The sequence below is a fragment of the Meleagris gallopavo genome, chromosome 14, assembly GCF_905368555.1.
Source record: "Meleagris gallopavo chromosome 14, MGAL_WU_HG_1.1, whole genome shotgun sequence".
NCBI lineage: Eukaryota > Metazoa > Chordata > Aves > Galliformes > Phasianidae > Meleagris > Meleagris gallopavo.
The window spans coordinates 8080013-8102399 of NC_139417.1; the positions used below are offsets into that span (position 1 = coordinate 8080013).

General features: G+C 34.1%; 1 protein-coding gene across 1 annotated transcript in view; it reads right to left on the reverse strand.

The window, feature by feature from the left end:
- ERC2 (ELKS/RAB6-interacting/CAST family member 2) overlaps positions 1 to 22387 on the reverse strand; it is a 371864-nt gene that overhangs the window by 279153 nt on the left and 70324 nt on the right. Inside the window, exon 4 of the mRNA XM_085235975.1 lies at positions 2769 to 2843. Coding sequence (XP_085092101.1) covers positions 2769 to 2843 — 75 coding nt within the window. The remainder of the gene's footprint in view (positions 1 to 2768; positions 2844 to 22387) is intronic.

Here is a 22387-nt window from a genome sequence, read left to right on the forward strand (position 1 = left end):
CTAACCCAACAGCAACCTCCACAGCTATGAGTTATTTATATGAAAAGTATTCTTTAAAAGCTCTCAGCAGCTGTTAGCAACTAAGGTGCTGAAGAAGTGGAGGGATCGTGTTTTCCAACCCCTCAGAGTCACAGAACTACAGCCAGGTCACATTCTGTTCTACCTTTAAGTTGCCTACCTTCTCTTCCTTGCTCTCTGCCTTTGTTACAAATCACCTGAGTTACTCATTTTGGAACGGATGAGAATAATTCACTGATTCTTTGTGGTCTTTATAACATTACAGTGAGGAAAACCAGTCAGAATGCCTTTCCTAATTCATTCTGATTCAATACAACACTGTATATCAGTTGACACTCAAACTTCCCTGCTCGAGCCCTCTGCACAGGGCAGGGTACAGCAATGGTTTGCTATATTAGAGGATAAGTTTCTCCCTCCTTCTATACTCAATGCTGCAGGGAAATCATTGCTTCAATCCTTGATAATTTAAAACAAATGTTGGGCTTTTTTGTTCTTGTAGTTTTTTTTTTTTGTTTTCAAAACAAATGTTGTCTGGATTAAAACAATTGAAATTCACTTGCAAGCTTTCCAAAGCTGGAATTTGTAACAAAAGCTGATTTTTAGACATGTGAATTTCAACACATTACGTTTGATCCCTTTTCAATATTAGGCCTATTTTAGACCAGAGCAATCCCAAAGTTGTGTATGGTCATAGCAAAAGACTAGTATGCCTCAGAGCCCAGAAGCAGCTCTGCATCATGACTACAACCTCACTCCTGGCAAATGAAAGCTCTTCATGAACAGGCACTGGCAGAGTAGCTCTAATTATATCATTATATTTTGATATTACAGATATGTCCCCATCCTGGCCCCTATTTCCTCGTCCTTTCCAAAGAATTTTGATACACAAAGCAGAATTGGAGATTATTTTGAAAACATAAATTTTACACTGTTGATAATCCACATGGAAGATCATAAACTATTCTAAACCCTTTATCTCAATATCCCCAAAGTTTTAAATTTGTAAGATAGAAAAATAATAGAAAGAAACTTGTTTCTCAGCCAGCTCCTTACTTTCTCACATGCATAAGATAACAAGATTTTGCAAAAACACACATTTAAAATTTCGTACAGACTTCTGAACTGGAATAAACATTGAAGGTCTAAGGGATATACATAAAAGAATATGGAATACTGAAATTGATGCACCTTTTCCATTGTACATATAATCCAAGCTAATTGGATTATTTAAAAAGCAGATACAGCATTTGGAAAGTACTGTTGCTGTTATTACTGTGCATTTACTGCAATGTCCAGACATGCTGAACTCATTTGTTCATAACAGAAGTCACTGGCAAAGTGAGGGCTTTAATTTGCACTCCCTTTTAAGAAGACTGAAATGAAAGACCATCATTAGTGTGTTTCAGACAGCACTGCCAACTCACAAATTATCTTGTGTATGGTATTTTTCTTCAAGACAGATTCCAGATTCAGGGAATTATGTGAAAATATCAGTTTTCCCATTTCAAATAAGCTTTTTTTCTCTTATTGTAAGAATAAAAGACAAAACATTTCAGTAATATTATACATCAAAAAGAGGAAATTGTGCTTATGACTAAGATAGTTGTTTCATCACATTTTGTTGCATCACACTGCTGATGAAGTTAATACTTTCCTTAAATTGGAGGTAAAACAGCGACCAAATAACAATCAACAGACGTATTAATGGCCCTCCTGAAACTTTTTTTTTAATTGGTTGGTTGGTCTTGTTTTTGTTGTTGGGTTGGGAAGAGTGTTGTTTGCTTTGTTTTGCATTTTGATGTTGATTTTTGAGTCTGTTAAAAAGGAATATTCAGTTCTTACTCAAAACAAGCAATGCTGTGTCTGCTTTTTAATCAAGTCTTATCAAGAAAAGAAAATAAGGACAGTTGATTCTCAGCAATCATTTTAAACATTTCAGTAAGCTGTGGAGAGCCCAGAAATTTGTAGAATGAAGAACTGTCAGTCTGGTTATAAAAGTAAAATAAAACCAACAAGTGAATTTTACTGACAAACAGAAAATAGAATACACAAAGTTAATATCTGAAATACACACCACCAACCAGTGCTTCTATTCTGACTTGGCTGTAGCTAGCACTGTCAGTCCTGGCAAATCACAAGTATGGCTTTCAAAAGAGAATACTTCTTTAATGCAGGGACACGAGTAATATCCAATTCAACACCAAACATTCATTAAATTATCAGCATAGGTAAGAATAGCTGCCATTTGTAATGCTACCACATACAGTTCTGTGAATTCTCATGGCCAAAGCGTGTCTTCATTTACAGAGCTTTCTCACTATGATTCCATAGATTTTCATGATGCTTAAAAATGCTTAAAATCATGTTCCAAAACCAAGCACACATTAAAGACAAATGCCATAACTCTGAATGCTGTTCCCACTTCTGTTTTACTGCTGGACATGACATATGGTATATCTCTCAGGTCAGCTGAGGCTGGCTATCCTGGCTATATTCTCATCCTGCTGCTTGTCCACCCCAATCCACCTGCTGGGGGGAGCAGAGTGAGAAACAGAGAAAGCCCTGATGCTGTGTTAGAATAGCTCAGCAATAACTAAAATATCAGAGTGTTAATAACACTGTTTTGATCACAAATCTGAAAGAGCACCTTGCAGGCTGCTGTGAGGAAAACTAACTCCATTCCAGCCAGAGCTAGTACATGAGTTCAAGTTACAAAAAATAATGTAAAGGAAAACATGCAAACACTATACCTTCATTTCAATAACTGTTTGAAGAGCCTTCGTCTTTGCTGGCTCAGGCTGAAGCTGAGTTCTTCTATGTAATTCCTGTGGAGGAACACGATAGAAATAAGCCTGACGACTCATCTTTACATTATATTAATCAGTCATGAATGTATTGCAGCAAAAGACTGATGATCAGAGCATGCAACTCTAAATGCTACAGGTGCTTCCCTCTCTATAATCCCTCTAGCATCACTGCAGTTCCTATCTTATATTACAGTCAACTCTGCTGGCACATGCGCTATTACTGAAACCCCTATCAATAATTAACGTCAACTGTGACAAAGCCAGCAAGTAATTTCTTAGTCCGAATACAATCCTGCTGTTTCTGCCCAGATATCAAAATTTAATCCACTCAGTTGTGCTACTAAATCAAATGCTTTTAAGAGTCACTCAGAATCTGTTACCGTTCTTTTCTTTTAGTTTATCTACTGATATCTGAAATAAGTCGTTTAAAGACATTATATTTAAAGTTGACATTTTAAAGATAGTAATTATGTAGTGGGTTGATGCAACACCCTCGAGTGCAGCTATTACATTTTGGTTTTCCCATTTTCATTTAATTTTTATGCATCTTAAGCCACATATAAGAGGAAAATAGATTTTAATGATTACATAAGCCATACAATTAACACGGTTAATGTCTACTGGTCTTTATAGAAAGTGAGGACAAAGATGGCATCATTCAGTCTTAAAAAACATAGGAGCTGTACCTTTGTCTGAGGTATCTCAGTAAAAAGTTTGCACATCAACTCAGAATAATGCAGAGTTGTCATGAAATGTCATCCTTTAAGAACCTATACCTCTCATGCAAGCTGAGCACTTAATAAGAAAGCAATACTGAAACAGGACAGATTTAGCCCCGCACAAGTCACTTCTAAAGGACATAGCTACCAAGGCAGGTATCTTTTTCACCTTGTTCTCCCTGCACATCAGTGCTCTGCACGCACTAATTTCATGACCATGAACTGCATGTTTATGTCTCGTAGCTAGCTTCATTCACTGCAAATACAGCTTAGCTCACCCCAGAATCTGAGCTATTATGTCTTCCAAATCATGCTTCTTCCAGATCCTCCTCATAAATTCAGAGAGAAAAAAAAAAAAAAAAAAAACGTAATGATCCTAATTCTCTTTACCATCACACACTGCAAACATTGTGTTTTACAGTAGCTAACAGTGTTAATATAGCCAGTGACTAAACCTCTTGGATTGCCCAGAAATGTAAACCCTCTTACAAAGAAGAGAGAATTGGATATACTCTACCTTGCCTATTCTGTTTTGCTCATTCGCCGTAGACTTCATGGAAGCGATGCACAAAAACTTAATGGTTAGACAGACCACTAAAATAGATTCCAATCTGAAACAGCCTATTGCTTAAAACTGTGCTAAAACACAGTCTACAGGAATCGAATTAGGTGCAAGTGTCAGAATGCATACTTACAGTTAAGCAAGTTGTTTTTGTAGCAAATATTACATATACTACCTTCACTAGTAAATACATGCATATTATTTCTAACATGAGTACAGCAAATTTCTGTTTCTGCACTGGCCATTTAAGAAAGCATATCTGAATAGTGCGTTCACCTTGGTTTTTGTACTTAAATCCAATTCTCCACATTTAAAATAGAAAAATCTTTGCAAGTCACCTATCCAGAGGGAGTCTCCCAATCACCACCTGCTGGTTATCTCAGATGAAACAAGCACACTATGCAAATGTTTTAGGAAAATAACAGTATGTCACAAATTTGTCATAACATCCTCCTACAAAAGTCATGGAAAAAATAGCTGGCCAGTCATACCATTATCTGATCAGCAAAAATTACAGCTAATTTTAAGATCAGACTTTGCTCCCCAAGGCCATATATACTGCGCTGGAATACAAACAGGATTCCATACATTACCCAGGGAGACAAACCAGAGTTTCCACCCCCTAAGCCAAAGACAAATAGACTGCCAATGATGAGTATCCCTAGATGTCTATCATAGCTGAAGCCTTGCCTCATAATACGTTTCCTGTTTGCTTTATGAATCAATCTGATTCTGGCTGATTTAAAAGCTTTTCTTTCCTATCCCTAATGGTAAAATGATGCAGACAAAGATTCTGGAGAATCAGAATATTACTCCCACTTTATTATTTTCTGTGGGTTTTCTTCCAATCAGTTTCAAATGTTTGGAGAATCCCACCAGGCTCAATTCTTGAATTTATGTTATTCTACGTATGCTTTTTCATTTAGGGCACTGATTTGGGGATATATTTTTGGAGTACTGATTCAGAGATACTACCACCTTTTGAGTATGATAACTTATACTGATCTTTTTATTGACTGAGATCATCTGAACGGCTTCAAATTTCAAACCAGATTTTTATTTATTACATCATTTTTGGAATGATAGTGCTTTATCTTTTAAATTTCTTTTAATAAAAAGCCTGCAGAGCCCAGTGAAACCCTAGAGGTGATGGTTAATTTTTTTGTTTGTTTGTTTTGGTTTAAAAAAAAAAAATCCACACAAACTGAAAAAAAAAACAAACACCAGGCCTGCATTCAATCACACGGAGCTCTTGCTACTCATATCCATAATGAAATACTTTTGCCATGAATTCTGTAACCATCAAGGTCTAAACCACTAATCACTCAGAGATGGAATTAATGGAATTAAACTTTCATTACATCCCCTGACAACTGTTTCACTGCAATTGCAAGTACATCTGAGCAACCACTTCTTATATATACATTAATTATAATTTTGCATAATCAGATGCCCACACCACATAATCAGCACTGAGATTTCATAATGGTGGTTAGTTGTTAGGATGATTAACACACCTACACTAAATTGACAGGTAATTAGATCTTCTTCATATTCTCTAATATTCTTAATTTTAGACAAAAAAAGGTTTAAATCAAGACTGGCTGTTGCTTTCTCCTTCTGCATGTCTCTGTAATGTGACAGTAGCATTTCACTTGGTCTCAAGAAACTTCAGCACACACTTTTACTACTAGTTTAAACATCAAAAAATGCCAAGAAGAGGTAGCTCATACTAGAAACTTCCTTTAAAAAAGGTGAAAGAAGAGTTTTGTTCCTTTGTTGAGAAACTGATAACAATACCTCGCAAGATTTTCTCATTACTGTCTAGTATTCAACACTTGCACTGCACAGCACCAACTATATTAACATACTACTAATTTAAGCTGAAACAAAACTGCCTTTTTATTTCAGCTTTGTTGTACAACATTTCATCACTTGGCTGGAGGAAAGCCAAGATGCTACAACCTCATCTTACTTTCATTCTGTTTCTGGTGTATTTTACTATAGTTGTTAAGACATCAATGAATCTGTTGTTCCGATTAGATGAGAGTGAAATGAAAGTCTTAATAAAAGTTTACCTCAACATTGTTGATGCAGTACAACATTTTACCTTCTATTTACACAAAACTGCCTCAAATAGTGTTACACAAAGTGGTAAAATAAAAAAGGACTTTTGCAGACAAACAAGCAGTTTAGGGATGTCATCCATCCCATGAAAATGTCAGTGAGTGCTTGTATTTCAAGCAGTAGTCTTTTACTGACTAAAGAACAGAAAGAAAATGGAACAGTAAAACTCTCAAAAATTTAAGAAAAAATTCAGGAGATGCAAAGAAATAAAGACATAATACAAACAAAGATATCAGAATCTAATAACCAATGGGAGAAGAACTGTACATGAGGCAGCATAACTACAGAAGTGAAAAACCATTCTATGAGTACATCTAGCTTTTTATATTTCTAATTAGAATGTACAAATCCATAAATCACAGCAAGTAATGGCATAAGAGCTGCTGCTTCTCCGAAGTAATTCAAAAAAGCAGACTATTTCCGTTCTTCTGACAAAGGAATTCTTGGTATTCTACACTACCAGCTGCCTGAACATGCAAACTTAAACTGGGAGCATATTTCAATCAACCATTTCATTTATATAAAAGCACACCCACTTACCAGAAGTGTCGAAAGAACGCTGTTTCTTCAGCCAAAACTACCATTAAAATATTAATCAAATCATACCTAATCAGCATATTACAATGATGTAACTTATAGGAATTAATTTCTTTTTAATGTATGAGCTTATCTTCTCTTTCCTGTTTTCTATCCCTTTCCACCTAACCCCAGCCAAAATGGTATCACAAATAATTTAAAAAAAATTATATTTAAAAAAACCTGATCAAACTATCTGTCTGGAAACTATAAATTGTCCAACAAAAAATATATATATATTTGGCTCCAGTGTCTAGTAAAATAAAACAACTTCTAGGAAGGAATCTAAAAGTCATATTGGCATTGGTTGTCATTTAATGATCCACTACCATCTCATCTACATACAAGCTGTATAAGAACCATTTAAGATTTGACAAAATTTCTCTAACTGCGAATAGCTTGAAGAAATGAAATAATGAATAAAAGCATATGAAATGAAGAATTATGGGGAACAATAAAACTCAATAGCTATGCTATTCAATAAAGTTTCTTCATAAAATAGGTACATTAGAATTTAACTTCTCAGTTAAGAGAGGTATTCAAGATACAGGCCTAATTCTCCCTCCATTTAGCATTTTTAACAGACAAGCATCAGTTGTGAAGATCAAAGAATTTATAAAGATGTTTCATGAATTAAGCACCAACAAGCTCCAAAACACACATCAGTAATCCAGCACCACAGAAAAGCCCAGCAAGTACCTCAGAGACCTCAGTGCTAGTCTTGAAAAACTGTTCTGAAACTACTTACCTCAACAGGAAAACTCGATCACTTGAAGAAGTAGGGGAGGGAGGATTTTTTTTCAGGTTTTTGTTTGGTTTTTTTTGTTGGTTTTGTAGGTTTTTGTTGTTATTGTTTCATAATGACCATACTTCCATTTATTCTTCAACTCATGAATAAAACAAGGGCTTACAATATGTTCTACCAATGTGCCTGAAGACAGACTCCAAGGGAAAACAGTATGAGTTTTAGAAACTCAGATTTTGATTCGTATGTCAAAAACACCTTAAGTAACCACATATGTTGTCATTACAGAAGAGCGTCCTCTGGCAAGAGACTTCACAGGAAAAGGTTCAAGCAAAAAGGTAATTTGTGTATGGAGATTGAAATGCATGAGGGACAATTTAGTTTGTAATTGAAAGCACACAGAATATTTCCTGAAAGGAGCTACTGAAACTGTGCTTAAACACAAATTTTAACTGTTACTTTATTTTCTTTGTAGAACAAACAAAATATCTAGAAGATCCTGTCTTTTTTTTTTTTTTTTTGCCCAAGATTAGCATTTTTTTCTCTCTTACCAAAATTGTTTCTCAAAACATAAAAAATATTATTGCTTCACAAATATCTTCAAAGAAACAACTTTTTGATAGTTTTCTCTATTCATATATATTAACTAGACAATTACAATCAAAAAATAAATTTCAAATCATCACTCACACAACGCATATAAGCACTGAGAACATCTGAACAAGAATACTTCCTCTACTTCTTACAGTGTATACAAAGTTTAAAACTGTGCAGAAAACTGTGTTGAACAAGCTAAAATACAAGAGTTGTGTCTTATTCTGTAAAAGTAAAAAGACAATGCATATTAGTACATTCTCCACTTCTCACCCTATGAAGGCAACCAGTGACTTCTGAATTTCTATTCTGCATCTGTGCTCAAATACAGGAGGAAAAAGACACAATTTGTAATTGTTATTTATTAAAAAGAAGCAAAATAATGCCAGAAATAAAGTCAAACTCTACTACTCAGGTGCAAAAGTACTACGTATTTCATGTACTTGCTGGATAGTTTACTGAATATATGAGCAGCACGTTGACTTCTCTCTAGCTGGTGGTAATATACAAAACTTCAAACATGCTATTCACTTTTTTTGTAGAAATCAGTTTTATACTTTTTTTTTTTTTTATAAACATCAGTTCTTTTCAGAATATCATTGCAAACATTCTTTGCCGACCGAGGAAGAGTGTTGGCATAGACATCCCCATGTTGCAATAATGCTTTATATTGATTGCCATGGGACTTTTTTTTTTTTTAGCATTGAAAAGCGTAGTTTCATAAGTGCATCTAATAATATCTACTGAAATTATTATTAATGGATATACTGTTTTGTAATCATTGCTCTAGCCTACCCTCTAGTGTATCTCTTTTTTTTTTTTTTTTTTTTCCATTTGCATTGGCTCAGTGAAATCACAAGCTATAATAATTTATGGTTTTGATTTTCGGTTTCCTAATTCTCCAGGAAGTGCTTTCCTAAATATGGTGGGTTTTACTTACATGCATTTAAAATTACTGCTGGTATAAGCTATTTAGCATTTAAACATCAGGCCCTAATCAGCAAAGCTAACAAACATCAGAGTTAATAATACTTCAAATGTGTAAGCTTCTTGGCTCTTTCAAATAGTATTTTAATGCAAAGTTTTGTGGTAATATTTGAATCTTCTTCAGAATTGGAATTATGCATCTTGAATCATGATCAGGGGTAAGACATCTCACCTTTACAGCCTTTGAGATGTAAGTGGAATTGAGTATTCCACTCAAATTATTCTCCCCACTAAAGATACTCTCTCATTTCTAAATATCTGATTTACCCTGTTCTTCAGATACTTCAGTCATTTTAAACGGTCCTGAGTTTTCCATCTGAGAAGAACGGGAGCAACTGGAAACCTTTAAAGGCCAGTATTATTTGTAAGGGTGTTGGTAACAAAGCAACAAGTATCTGGCAATTGGAACTAAATTAATTTAACTTTGAAATTGACTAGTTAATCATAAAGGCAAACATAAATAATCAAAATTATTTCTGTACTTTATGTTCACTCTGCGTAATCAAGCATTCCAGTGCTTACTGCAATGTGATTTATCTTTTTACATACATTATTTATCTTTTACTTAGATTTTAGTACCTTCAACATGGGAAGCTATTGTTGTTGTATTACGTAATCATTAGAACAACCAGATCTGTATTTTAAAACATAATTATAAAGGCAGTTATCACACTGTCATCCAATGGAATGTCAAAGCTTTCAAAAATTATCAAAATTATCTCCTTTAATATTCAGGAAACTATTATCTGTACATTCCTAAGCAGTTAATATATGTGAAGATAAAATAAAGATTGTCTATGCACTAAAATCTATATCTGTCAGTCTTTGCATGACACGTAAACACGAATATTCTTAGATCAGCTAAGATCACCATTACATACAATTTGAATGTGCAACGTAATACTTTGAAATAAACAATTATACATACTTGTATGGGTGACATAGTAGTAAAACAAGCCACTGATTGATCAAATTTCTATACAGTTTGCAGGTTACGGAAGTGTATTGCAGAGAGTTACACAGAGCATTAACCTAATTCTGCAGAAGAGATGGATCATATTTCTTACAATTTCAGCATTCTTTTTTTCTGTTTTGTTTGTTGTTAGAAAGAAAAATCTCATAAGCAACACTAAACATTCTTAAACTATCTTCAAAAACCCTCAGAAGTCTAATGCAGTCAAATATTTTCAATTTCAAAGTATTATATTTTTTTCCAAGCATTTAATTTGTTTTTAATTATTTTGGTATTCCATTGTCTTTAATCTTTTTTTTTTCCCCAGAAGATAATGATAAGAATGCAATTCAAATTTTAAGAAAGAATCATGCTTTTTGATAGAAAATGAATTCTATATTCATGCTTGCAGAAAAAAATTCAGACACATTTTGCATTTACCTTTTTAAGAAAAAATCCCATTCCTACATCTGCCAGAAACGAAACGAAACTCAATTCAGTACAGATCAACCTTTCAATGATAAGTTACTGAGATGCACCAAGTCAGCCTTTCTCAGAGACAAAAGAAGTAAGGGGTGATTTCTAAATATTTAAGGCTACAAAAACATGCATTATGCTGAAATGCATTCTACTACAGTGCATTACTACAGGACGGGGTTTCAAGTGAAATAATATAAAATAGAGCTGACTTTATAGGAGAATACTGAAGCAAAGGAAACACCACCAGTGTCACCTACAAAAACTATTTATCACATGAGACTTTACTTAGGACTTGTACATCATCTATACTGCACGTACACAATTATTTGAGTAAACCATTCCAGCTACACAGTAAACAACCTGTACAAATAATTATTATCCAGTTGAATGCTTATCATTCCATGAAATCTGTCAAGAGTTTATGAACCTTAATGTTCATATACAAAAGAGAAAATCCACTTAGCACCCACTCCAATTCTTCCTCCATTGCCTGGGAAACAAACTGTTGCTTGGTAACTTGAAATCATTTGTTCAACTTTCCTGTTTCATTCTTACCTTTTTATCTGAACAAAAAAAAAAAACACCACATCCCAGAACTGAAAATATGAGCAGGGAAAGGCCAAGATAAAAATATTTGATAGTCTCCATACAGAAATTGCAGCTTGTACTCCTTGTTTTGTTGTTTTAAATGAAAACAAAGTAGATTTCATTTTTTGTAGTATATGCTTAACATGAATATGTAATCTGTCTCCTAGCCCCTGGGCTATACAAACAACTCTGCTGTGCATCAGTGCACATATATCCTGGATACATAAATACCATAAACATCTAAGGCTTAGTTTCCTCTAAAGATGTGAATCAAAAGATTCTCCACTGAAATTGCAGAAATTATCTGTTGTGACTAAAATCAGACCCTAAAGGAGAGTTTTCAGAGCCTCAGGAATCCACGTGATGATGTAAACTGTGTATGATTGGAAAATTTACATGATGATGTAGGATATGGAACACATTGCCACATGAGGTTACATTATGTATTGATAGAAAAACACACTGTGTAACAATCAGAAGCTGTAGCAAATAGAAACAAAAGTTATTAAATATTTAATTTCCACTTTGTACTTATTATTAGGCACTGGAATTACCTGAGAAAAAATATGGGAGTTTGTAACCATAGGGGCCAGATTTGAGGAAGGGCTGAAAACAGGTAAACAAATAAAAATGTTTTAATATACTGAGAAAAAATTACATTATATATATTGTGTGATTTCCATGTCTATATGTTTAAACTTAAAAATTAGAGTTACTACTATTTTACATTGTGTCATCTTTATTTCAAAAGAATGACAGAGCCATCACAAGGCTTTCAGATCTTTCTGCGGTAGAAAAGAATTGAGAGTTTTCTGCCATTCCTAGGCCTCCTTTCTTCCCACAACCTCATTTTCTCTCCACATTCTAAAAGCAGCAGCTTTCCCTTCCTGCCGCTTCTCCTTTCTCTTTAGAAACCCCATTCATCTTCCTGTTCCTCTGAGGCTTTGGGAAGAAACACAGAGCTGAACAGTAGAAGGAAATATTCCTTTTTTAGGGGTGCAGAGAGGTCTGAGGCAGAAATCATAGTCATAGGAATGGAGCCAATCACCAGACATTGTGAACCCTCACTTGTGCAAATGGGGAGATGAGAAGACACTGTGGTTCACAGCAGACAAGTCACAGCTTCTCAGCATAGTCAAGGGGAGACACAGATAGTCACCAAGGCAGCTGTCTACTCTGCCCACTGCTTGAGCAAGCTAGAGTGAGTACATTGCTGTTAACTAGGTTTGCAGAATTTGTGATTCACAATGGGATCCCTTCACTCATGCATTTGAACACAAGCACTTTTTCTTTTATACTTTGGTTTCACTTTCAACAATGTTTATCTGCTATTACATACAGTTAAAGATTTGCAAATGAAGGTGGAAGACAGCATAAGCAAAATACCACCATTTAAATTATTATTTGGACACAGTGCAATAATGATTTGTTGATGTACTTCTTCAAAACGGTGCATGTGGAAATAAGATATTATCAACTTAGCTGCTGAATCTTATTAGTTTGTGAACGTAAACTACATGGGAAAAAAAAAGTAGCAGTTACAGCTATACACCAGACAAGTCATGATCACAGTTTCAACAGAAATTATAATTCAGTTCCCTATGCCAACTTGTTGACTTATACAAAGAAGGATGTCTTGCATAAGTCTTACAGACACAAAGATACTTTTGTATCACTGCAGTAAGCAATAAAAGCGTACTTGCAAATGAGACAAGTCATTTTCTATCTGGTATTCCATAAGTCAGGCTTAATTTTTTCTTTCCGTGTTATGTTCTATCAAACATTTCTACTGAAAGAATCAGAAAGTCGTTGTTTTTGGTTGATTTTTTTTTTAACTGAAAAACTGAGATGCACAAAAAGAGTAAAAAAAAATATAGAAATGAAGATGACATTTCAAACTTTCAGAAAAATAGGAGCCCTAATACCTGTACCTTACAAAATGTATTTTCCTTACAGATCCGCTTATCTGCTTATCAGTTGATTGCATATGCATTCCATGACTGTCTGTCCCACAGATGAATTGAAAAACACATAAGAAAGCAGATGGATTATAGCCATTAAAACTCTGTGTCTGATCCAAATCAATAAGATCTGTCTAAAAATCTTGACGAAGATGCTTTATGAATTTTAAGCCATTGAGTAACTAGACCCAGCTAAAACACAGCTAACCTGAAACTATCTTCCCTAGATTACTACAAACATATCTTTACTCCTGCATGATTTTACATATAACGACCAGCAGCACTACTGAACAGACATCTGTATGGACCTCTGTGCTTGAATACAAGTTTCGCACAATCTTAAGTATGAAGATTAAGAAAAGCAGCTGTTAATTTGCAGCGTGAACATTTCTAACAATTAGATGTAGTAAACTTTCTGCAGCAAATGGTAAATTTAGTCAACCCAGAGACACTTCCCTCCTGCCCCTTGCATGAATAAATATGCCAGTCTGCACACTGCTAATATTTTCCCATGGACCTTGTAGCCCATCGCTAGTCATGCAACCTAAAATACAGCCATTTCATGAGGAAAAGTAAAGACATACCATTATTATTAGCTATCTCATCAATGAGCAGAAATTTATGGAAAAGAAATACAATTCTCAGCACAAGAGAAGAATCATCTGTTCAAGTTGTCTTAACCAATAAAGCTGTTTCTCCAACACTAAGAACTAATGTCTAAAACTAAGAACAATGCTATTGAGTACAACTACAAAGAATTCTCCCTCAGAGCACTTTCTCCCCTTTATCAGTGAGCCAAATACATAAGTATATAAATGAGATATATGCAGTACATCCTACTACGAACAAAATAGCTCGTAAAATTGCCCCATTCTAATTACATGAACAAAGCTGATTTTATGCAAATGTGAAACTATCTTCTGTTTGACAAGCAAGTTTCCATGAGCACAAGTTGGCAGAAGAATCTACAGTGCTAACGCAGAGATATGCATCTCGGCAAGTTTGACTTTAAAAGAGCCATTATCTTTGGAAAATGTAATCTGCTGCTGAGAATACCTTGCCATAAGGAGAAAAACAAATCTGAATAATTCCTGATCTGTATTTAATGGTCACCTGTCTATTTAACGATCACCTAATAAATGATTTAATACATCATTTTTGTTGATAAAATAGCATAATAAATATTGTGTAGATAAACATATACCAAGTGAATTATTTTTACAATATTCTACTACCTAAAATTTCATGAGGAAAAAAAAGCTCAGACTATAATCTCTGTAAGATGTCTTTTATGCACAAATTCTTTTTAAAACATAATGTATCTCACTGACATTATTAATAATTTATTTGTAGAGCTCACTGAAAAAAGCTGAGCAGAAGGTGATAAATGACTGAAAACTAAAACACTTAAGGAGCAAAATTTCATTTGGCATTTGTTTTATATCATTAACTGCCACACCTCCACTATATGGTACAATATGTTTATCTCAGAAGATGAAAGTTTTTTACTGAAACGGTCTAAAGTCCACTTATTAGTACATAATCATTAATCTTATTAACTCATTGATTATCAAGTTATCAGAAAGTTTCTAAACTCCAAAGCTGCAATAAAATAGAGTAATATCCCTTACTTGAATGTATGTACGATTTGTCCAGCCTTCAATTGCCAGTTTTTCATATAATTCTTCCCTGCTATGATGCAAGCTCCTGTTAATCCTTGACATTTCTCTATAGGGATTCCATAGCTCATAATGACTTTTTCCCATACTACTTCACATACTACAATCCACACTTACAACAAACAGCCATCTAGCTTAGTCAGCTTTCACATTCATTTCATACAAACCATCATTGACTTAACACTGCCTGAGATGTTACATTTCATAATATATTCCTTAGGCTTTTAATGGGCTCAGACAAGGTCAGTCCCAACAATCTTTTCAAATATGGTAGTTTAGTTTACATGCTTTCCCAATCCCGCCCGTGAGGAATTTGATCTATGCCTCCTACAAATCACTAGAGAGCCTGAACCTTATTTCTATCACTAGTTTCAGGCATATTACTGATTGAACACACCACTTCCTCAAACTAGGTATAATTATCATTCATACATGTTCCAAATTTTTAATTTGCTACTACTGTGTATTTACAAGCTGGCAGTGAATATGGAATAGATGATATTGTCACTAAATAATGAGAAAAAAATACTAGGAAAGTTACTAGCAATTTCATTAATTGATAGATTTTCCTTAAATATAGCAATAGACTTAACTATTACCCCAGCACTGCTGACACCAGATAACACAGTTTATGCATAATAATCCAAAATCAAGAGTTATAAATGGTCGAAGGTTAAAAACTAAGATGTAGGCTAAAAATACAAAGAGAAGGAAAACTCTATAGGGTAAGAAATTGAAACTTAGACATTATAAAAATTTACCTGGTGGAAACTTGCCAACTGCATAACTCTGATGACATTACAGAAACAATTTATTTTGTAGTTCACTTGTTCCATTCCTTCGTAGTTAAATACTATCTAGATATTCACAGCTCTCCATGGACTCATCTAGTAGAATCTAGTAGATTTTCTAGATCCCTACATCTTATCACATAACTTTCATTTCCAAAATCACTTCTTCACATATCCTGCCAGTTGATAGACTTAACCTGCAAATGTCCAAAATTCTTGGCATCAAATCCAGCCTAACAGAAATCTTTTCAGTAACAGATCCATAGTCCACATCTCAGCATGCTAAAAGCTCCCCTCACATATATTATTCATTTTCTATTCAGATATTGTTTTGTGCCATTTTTCAGAAGACTGAATTTCAAGACTAAACTTCGGTGGTCAGCAGGTCTCTGTGAACCAATGGTTTAACTATTTCCTTGTTTACATCAGTCTAAGTCAAGTGTAATACTAATCAATGACATCATTCTAATGTACAGTCACTGCAAATGAAATCATGAGCAAGTCCGTTAAGCATACTAGAACAGAAGAAGGTACCACAAGGGAACATATAAACTTCCACTACATTTAGAGGCAATAAATAGAAAAAGAATACAATATTCCTATTCTGTAGCAAAACATACCAGCAATAAAATACCTTTAAAAATTAGGTCTCCATGCCACATCTCTGTTAGCAAAGTTTTGGAAGAGTATATCACTTCAAGAAAATCTTAACACCAAAGATTCCTTCCACTTGTAATAAAAACATATTTAAAAATAACGACATGTTTATATATGTTAATTGAAAGCTCTGTGCACTTTTGGGTGATAGTAATTTATTTAAAACAGTTTACAACATGAGAAAGTATTTCTAAAGCAAAAATGATTGCAGAGTAATCCTTTTCAAGAAGGCTTCTTCTGATCTTCCTATCTTCCACAGAGGAAACCAGAAGTACACTGGATGATTTCACCACAGGTGTGATCTAAAAGAAAGAATGGCATAACAATGCTTCAATTATTTTTTTTCTTAACAAAGTCATTAGGTAAAAAGATTCTGCACTCATCATGCAGCATTCTAAGACACAGCTACTATACAGTTCATACATCAAATGGTAAGAGGTATGAGTCAAAGAACTTTATTACCTGCCTCAATTTAGCCTTTCAACTGGGATCATCTGCTTCTTTTTCTGACCCTTCTCTTACGAAGACACCTCCTACCAGATCACAAGTGCCTGCAACACAAAAAAAGTGTTGTGCAAATTGATGTGTAGCTTGTATCATGATCTAATTCCTTAAAAAAATATATTAAAAAAAAGATAACCAGAGAAATTGAAATATGATAAAATAAATTTAATTGAAAAATTAGAAAAATAAAATTATTCTAAAATACATGCACAAAACATTGATTCTGTGATGAAAAAAAATAAATAAGAGCAATTGACAAATAAGTCTTTCACTGTAGTAAACTTACCACAGAAAAGCTTGCAGGACATCTGTGGCTGCAGTCATGAGCAGTACCCTGTGTTCACTGAAGAAGTGGGCCACCTTGGAGGCCCCTTTAGTTCTTCTGCTACACCCTGATGATCTCTGCATCTGCGGTTGCTGTATGCATGCAAAATCATCCCTCCATATAGAATAAGTACAGATTTCTGTGTTTGTTTGCTTTATTAATCAAGGACTGTTTCACTGAATGAGAAGTCACCAAGTTAAAGACATTTTTTTGCTAAGAGCATAAAGCAGAATGAGGTTCAAAGTTACACTTAAATGTTGGTTCCTTTTCCTACCTTCAGAAATAAGTTCTGAATCTCAAAACCTCTCCTATTTTAAGCTTATTGATGCTACAAATTTGGTTTACAGTAGAACAGCTTTCAAAATCAGTCCTGAACATACTTTTGTTTATCATAGTCTATCTGACAGTTAACAATTGCTTTGTAATGATTTACAATAAATCATACTTAGAAACTCAATTACCTCTGAATTTCTCCTTTGTCTGCTTGGATGTTGATGGCTGGTTTTGGATTTTTTGTTTAGTGTTTTGGGTTGTTTTTTTTTAATAATTATAGAATGTCTGTTTTATTTTTACATTGAATTGTTCATAAGCACTATAAAGCTTACTCTCAATGTAGAGCTTTTCCTAAGGTTTAGTTATATATTTTACAATAGTCACACACAAAATGCTCTAAGCTCATTTTTAAACAAGATCAGCACAGTTACGCTCAATCTCCAACTTTCACATATAGATGTTCATATGATATAATATTTGGTTGTTAATCATTATTTGCCTTTAGACATTTAAATTTATATATATATATATATATATATATATATACACACACACACACACAGATATCAGCTAAGGAGAAAACAAGCTCAGTGCTTATAATATTGGATTTTCTATTTAGGGTCAAAAAAACAGGGATTGAGGTGTTTGACTGTAGACCTGATCTTTCAAGATTGAGCAATAAAAGACATGCCCCACCAAGAGGACTAAGTACCAAAGGGAGAACAACTCATACACAGCAGCAATAGATGGAGAAAGTAAACAAGCTGATAGCACAAAAATTACAAGTAACTTCTCAAGCTTCTCTTCCTGCTCACAATCCTATGGTCCTTCAAAATCTGAAAAATTCAAATTGAACAAAATGACCTGAATATTTTCATAGACAGAAGGTGGGAAGACAGATGAAATAATTAAAGAAACTTATGGAAGTTAAGCAGAGGAAAACTATTGCAACAGAGGAGCACTACACAGCATCATCTTCTATATACTGCTTTGAAAACCTAAGTCATAATGTTCAATTCCAGAAAATATCTGCAATAAAGCTTTTAGGTCCAAGCACAAAAGCAGGATTGCCATTGTAGGATAATAACTTTTCTCTATTTCGACTTGGCAGATCACTTCTCTTGAAAAAGAAAAGGAGAGCAGGATGTTGACATTTGCAAAGCAAGACTGAAGTAATTTGTTAGTGTTGGTACTCAGAAACAATACATTTACATCAAATGATTCTTACAACAGCTTCTGTAGTTACTATGGACTTCTATCATTCAGCTTCTGCACATACTCAAAAATGCCCCTATTCTACCACATATTCATTGCCTTGCTCAAAATTAAGACCTTTCCAAGCTACAGAGCATTTGCAGTCTTCCTGATGATCCTCAGTTTAATAAAGATGTTAAAAAAAGAGCATAGGACACTCACTCCTTCCATACTGAAGTAACTGAAAGACTGACACACTAATTCGTAGAGACAGCATATTTCTTTGAACAGAAAAGAATCCAGATCCACTGGAATGCATAGAAGATACAGAAGTTTTTACATTCATCAGGAGGTACAATTTCAGCTCTCACATCATCATCACTGCCAATAATTATCTTTCTCCTATATCTTTGAAGAAGCATGCAAATGCTTTTCACTTTTCAGGAACTTGCATGTACCTGTTTTCTAGAGAAGCATTAGAATTATGGATAATGGATGAAGGGCAGTCACTTTAAACATGACTAAAAACAGTCTTCCTCTATGAATGTTACTCTAATTTCCTCAGAGACTAAATTTATTACATCATTATGAAAACATTAATTGTTCTTCCTAGATTATTGCTAATCCAATCTTCAAATATTCCTCTGTAAATATGACATACCCATAAATACAGAATTTCTGTAAAGCTACAGGGAAAGTTAGTGAGTTTTCACTCTAGTGATTCTGGAAAACCCTGAGCTGCTATGAAAAATGCATTTACTATTTATGCAGAGCTTTGGAGACTAAAATCTTATGGTTTACTGAACCATGACGATTTTTTTCCTTGCAAATAATATGACATTTACATATAATCAATTTATCATTTGCTTCTGAAAGTTCTGCACTGTAAAGTTCTTTGCTCCCATTGGTAGAATGCAAAAAAAAAAAAAAAAAAAAAAAAAAAAAAAAAAAAGATGTTTTTAGTGTTGAAAGCAGCACCATGGTCAAAAGCTAAATAGGAATGAGGCATTTCCTATTTTTGCCATCTATTGATGAATTAATTTCTCGCAAGCTGCATGAAAGGTGAAAGACACTTGTATCTTTAATCATATGTGACTGTCAGTCTGTTTGGTATCAGCCAGCTGAGCTCAAAGCTAAATGAAAGGCAGCTTTATAGAAGAAGCAGTCAAGAAATAAACAGTGAATTTGCTGTACTCAGGAGGGACAGAAGAGAGTAGAAAGCTCATCCCCACATACATGTCCTTCTCACAGCTGCAATACATTCAGCAGTAATACAACAAAATGGTGAATCATTCATTAAAATTACAAATTTGTTTGCTTACAAACAAGAAAACAGATCCTCAAAAGTTCCAGGAAGAACAATTATTTTTTAAAACTACATTTCCTTATACACACCACATGTTCAATTACAGATTATATAAAATTTACAGTAATTTAGAAATACAGGAAATAAAACTACGTGAACTATGTAGAAATATGAAGAAAAATCATGAGATTCTAGTTGTAAAAACAGTGTATGAGATGGGGCTGGTAATGTTGTTCACATCTACTGCGTAAACCTGGATTATGCATTTATTTTTCTGCAGGCTCAATTATCTTTTTTCCTTTTAATGCAAGAACATATCCTTCTTCATAAAATATCTGATAACAGAGTGATTATAAAAATATTTATAATGAAAATAAATTTACAAAAGAATGTGTATTGGACAAACTCAGGAAGTCAATATTGTTCCAGGTAGCAACTCTGCCTATCTACATATCTCTAAGCATAAATGCTGCACTTAGATGAGAAAAATCCAGGCCCTGAACACATCTTGTACTGTCCTTACTTTCTAAAATTATGTTTTCAAATTGTATTTGTTATCCTGCAAGATTAAACCTAAAGAAAGCCACTACTCCAAAACAAAGGTGGGATGTGGTTTGCACCCCTAACACCCTGCAAAGGGACAACTGATGCTGTGCACATTCCGTACCAAACTGCTTTAAAAAGACTCCCCTACCCCTTGCCTTATCCACCCCACACTGTCACACTAAAACCAGAATGGGTTTAAAATTCTGCATTTACCATATCCTATTCAGTTCCAATGTCCAGAAACACCAGCAGAGCCTAAGCAAAGACAGTAAGCAAAACCTGTCAAATATCTGTTCTACCGCTGCACTGGTAATACTACATGGTATCAAAGCCTTGAATGTTTTAAGTTATGAAATTATTTTTTTTCAAGTAAAATTGTAATAAGAATAACATAATTCAACAGGTCTTCCTTCATCAGAAAGCACTGCTGCATTCTTAATACAAGTAATTTCTAACACAAAACACTTAACAGAAAGCAGTCTGAGCAGTGCTCAGGTTACAAGTGAAAGTATTTTATACCTTAGCTTTTGCAATACTATAACACTACATTATCTCATCTAATTAGATTTTTCCAAAATGTCTGGAAAATGAACTTGCCACATAATCTGGATGTTTCTTTATTGACTAAACGTGGTGTTCATGAGCTAAACAATCTATGGTGGTAATACAAATTATGAAAGAGCAATACTACAGCCTAATGGACTACAGAAATAGTTCTATAGCGCCATCATGTTATCTTTAGCACAACGTATCTAAAATATATTAAGGATCAAAACTTTCTAAACTTGATCTTTACATTTCACTCTCAAAAATGACATTAAAAAAACAGCTCCTTTGTTAATGAACAAGCCTCTAATATTTTGTTACTTTTGTAATTTAATCACTGTAAACTTTGAACTTTACAGCAGAAAGTTTCATATGTATTCTCCACTATTTATGTGGCTATATCCTTTCCAGATACCTAATGAAAGACGTTTTGACTCCACAGGTCTGATTTCACAGCATTCACATTCATGAACTGTCCAGTTTGCATTTCAACGTGCAAATTTGTGAGCAGCCCAAATGACTGGATGATTTTTTTATTATTATTTTTAGTAGATTACCTGAGGCTTCCACTGACCTCTTTTGTGATTCCAAACACTTAGCTTTTACAGAATTCTTAGGTTCAAAAGGAAGATAACCCAGAAATAGCAGAAACACAGAAGCAGGAATTTGCGAGTGCTCTGCCTGAAATAACTGGGTCAACAATGAGGGTAAAAGCTGTGTTACAATCAGCAAGAAACCTCAGTTCTCAAAATACAATATCCCCTTGAATCTTTTCCTGTTATGCATTACTATTTCCTAATGTCAATACAGTCTAGGAGTCAATCAAAAACTCATTTTTCACATGCCACTCTCCGTACTGCAGTACAAGACTTTTCTGATACCCTCAGATATTTTTTGCCTTTTCTATTCCTATTCTTTTCATTTTTTTCATCATTAAGCAGCACTACATTTATAGATGATCCACCAAGATTTAAATCATAGGTTACGCTGTTCTCTGTGTTAAAAAAATAATAACTAAAGTTTTAAACCATCATTTACTTCAGCGCTATTACGGAGGAAAAATTATAACACACTGGACAGACTTTCCAGCATTGTAAAGTTACAGAATTATTTGTTCATAAAAGTTTACAAAGTCAGAATTGATTTCTCAGTGAGGTAAATTAGACAAGATTAACAGATTCTTATACAAGCACAATCAGTTTCTGCTTGCCTGTTTTAGTATAATGGCATCTAAAACAGCTTTTGAATGGCATTTTCAAGAAAAGCAAGTTATTACTTCCAGATATCACCTACAGTGATGGCAATTATGAAAAATTAATGAAACCTCATTATTTTCATTCCTTCCTCCAGGGTCATCCAATAACTCAGCTATGGTTTTGCTTTTGTTTTTAAACCTTGCTGTTATCCAGGCTATGTGAGAGACTTCAAGCCTTGCATCCTTCAGGAACTT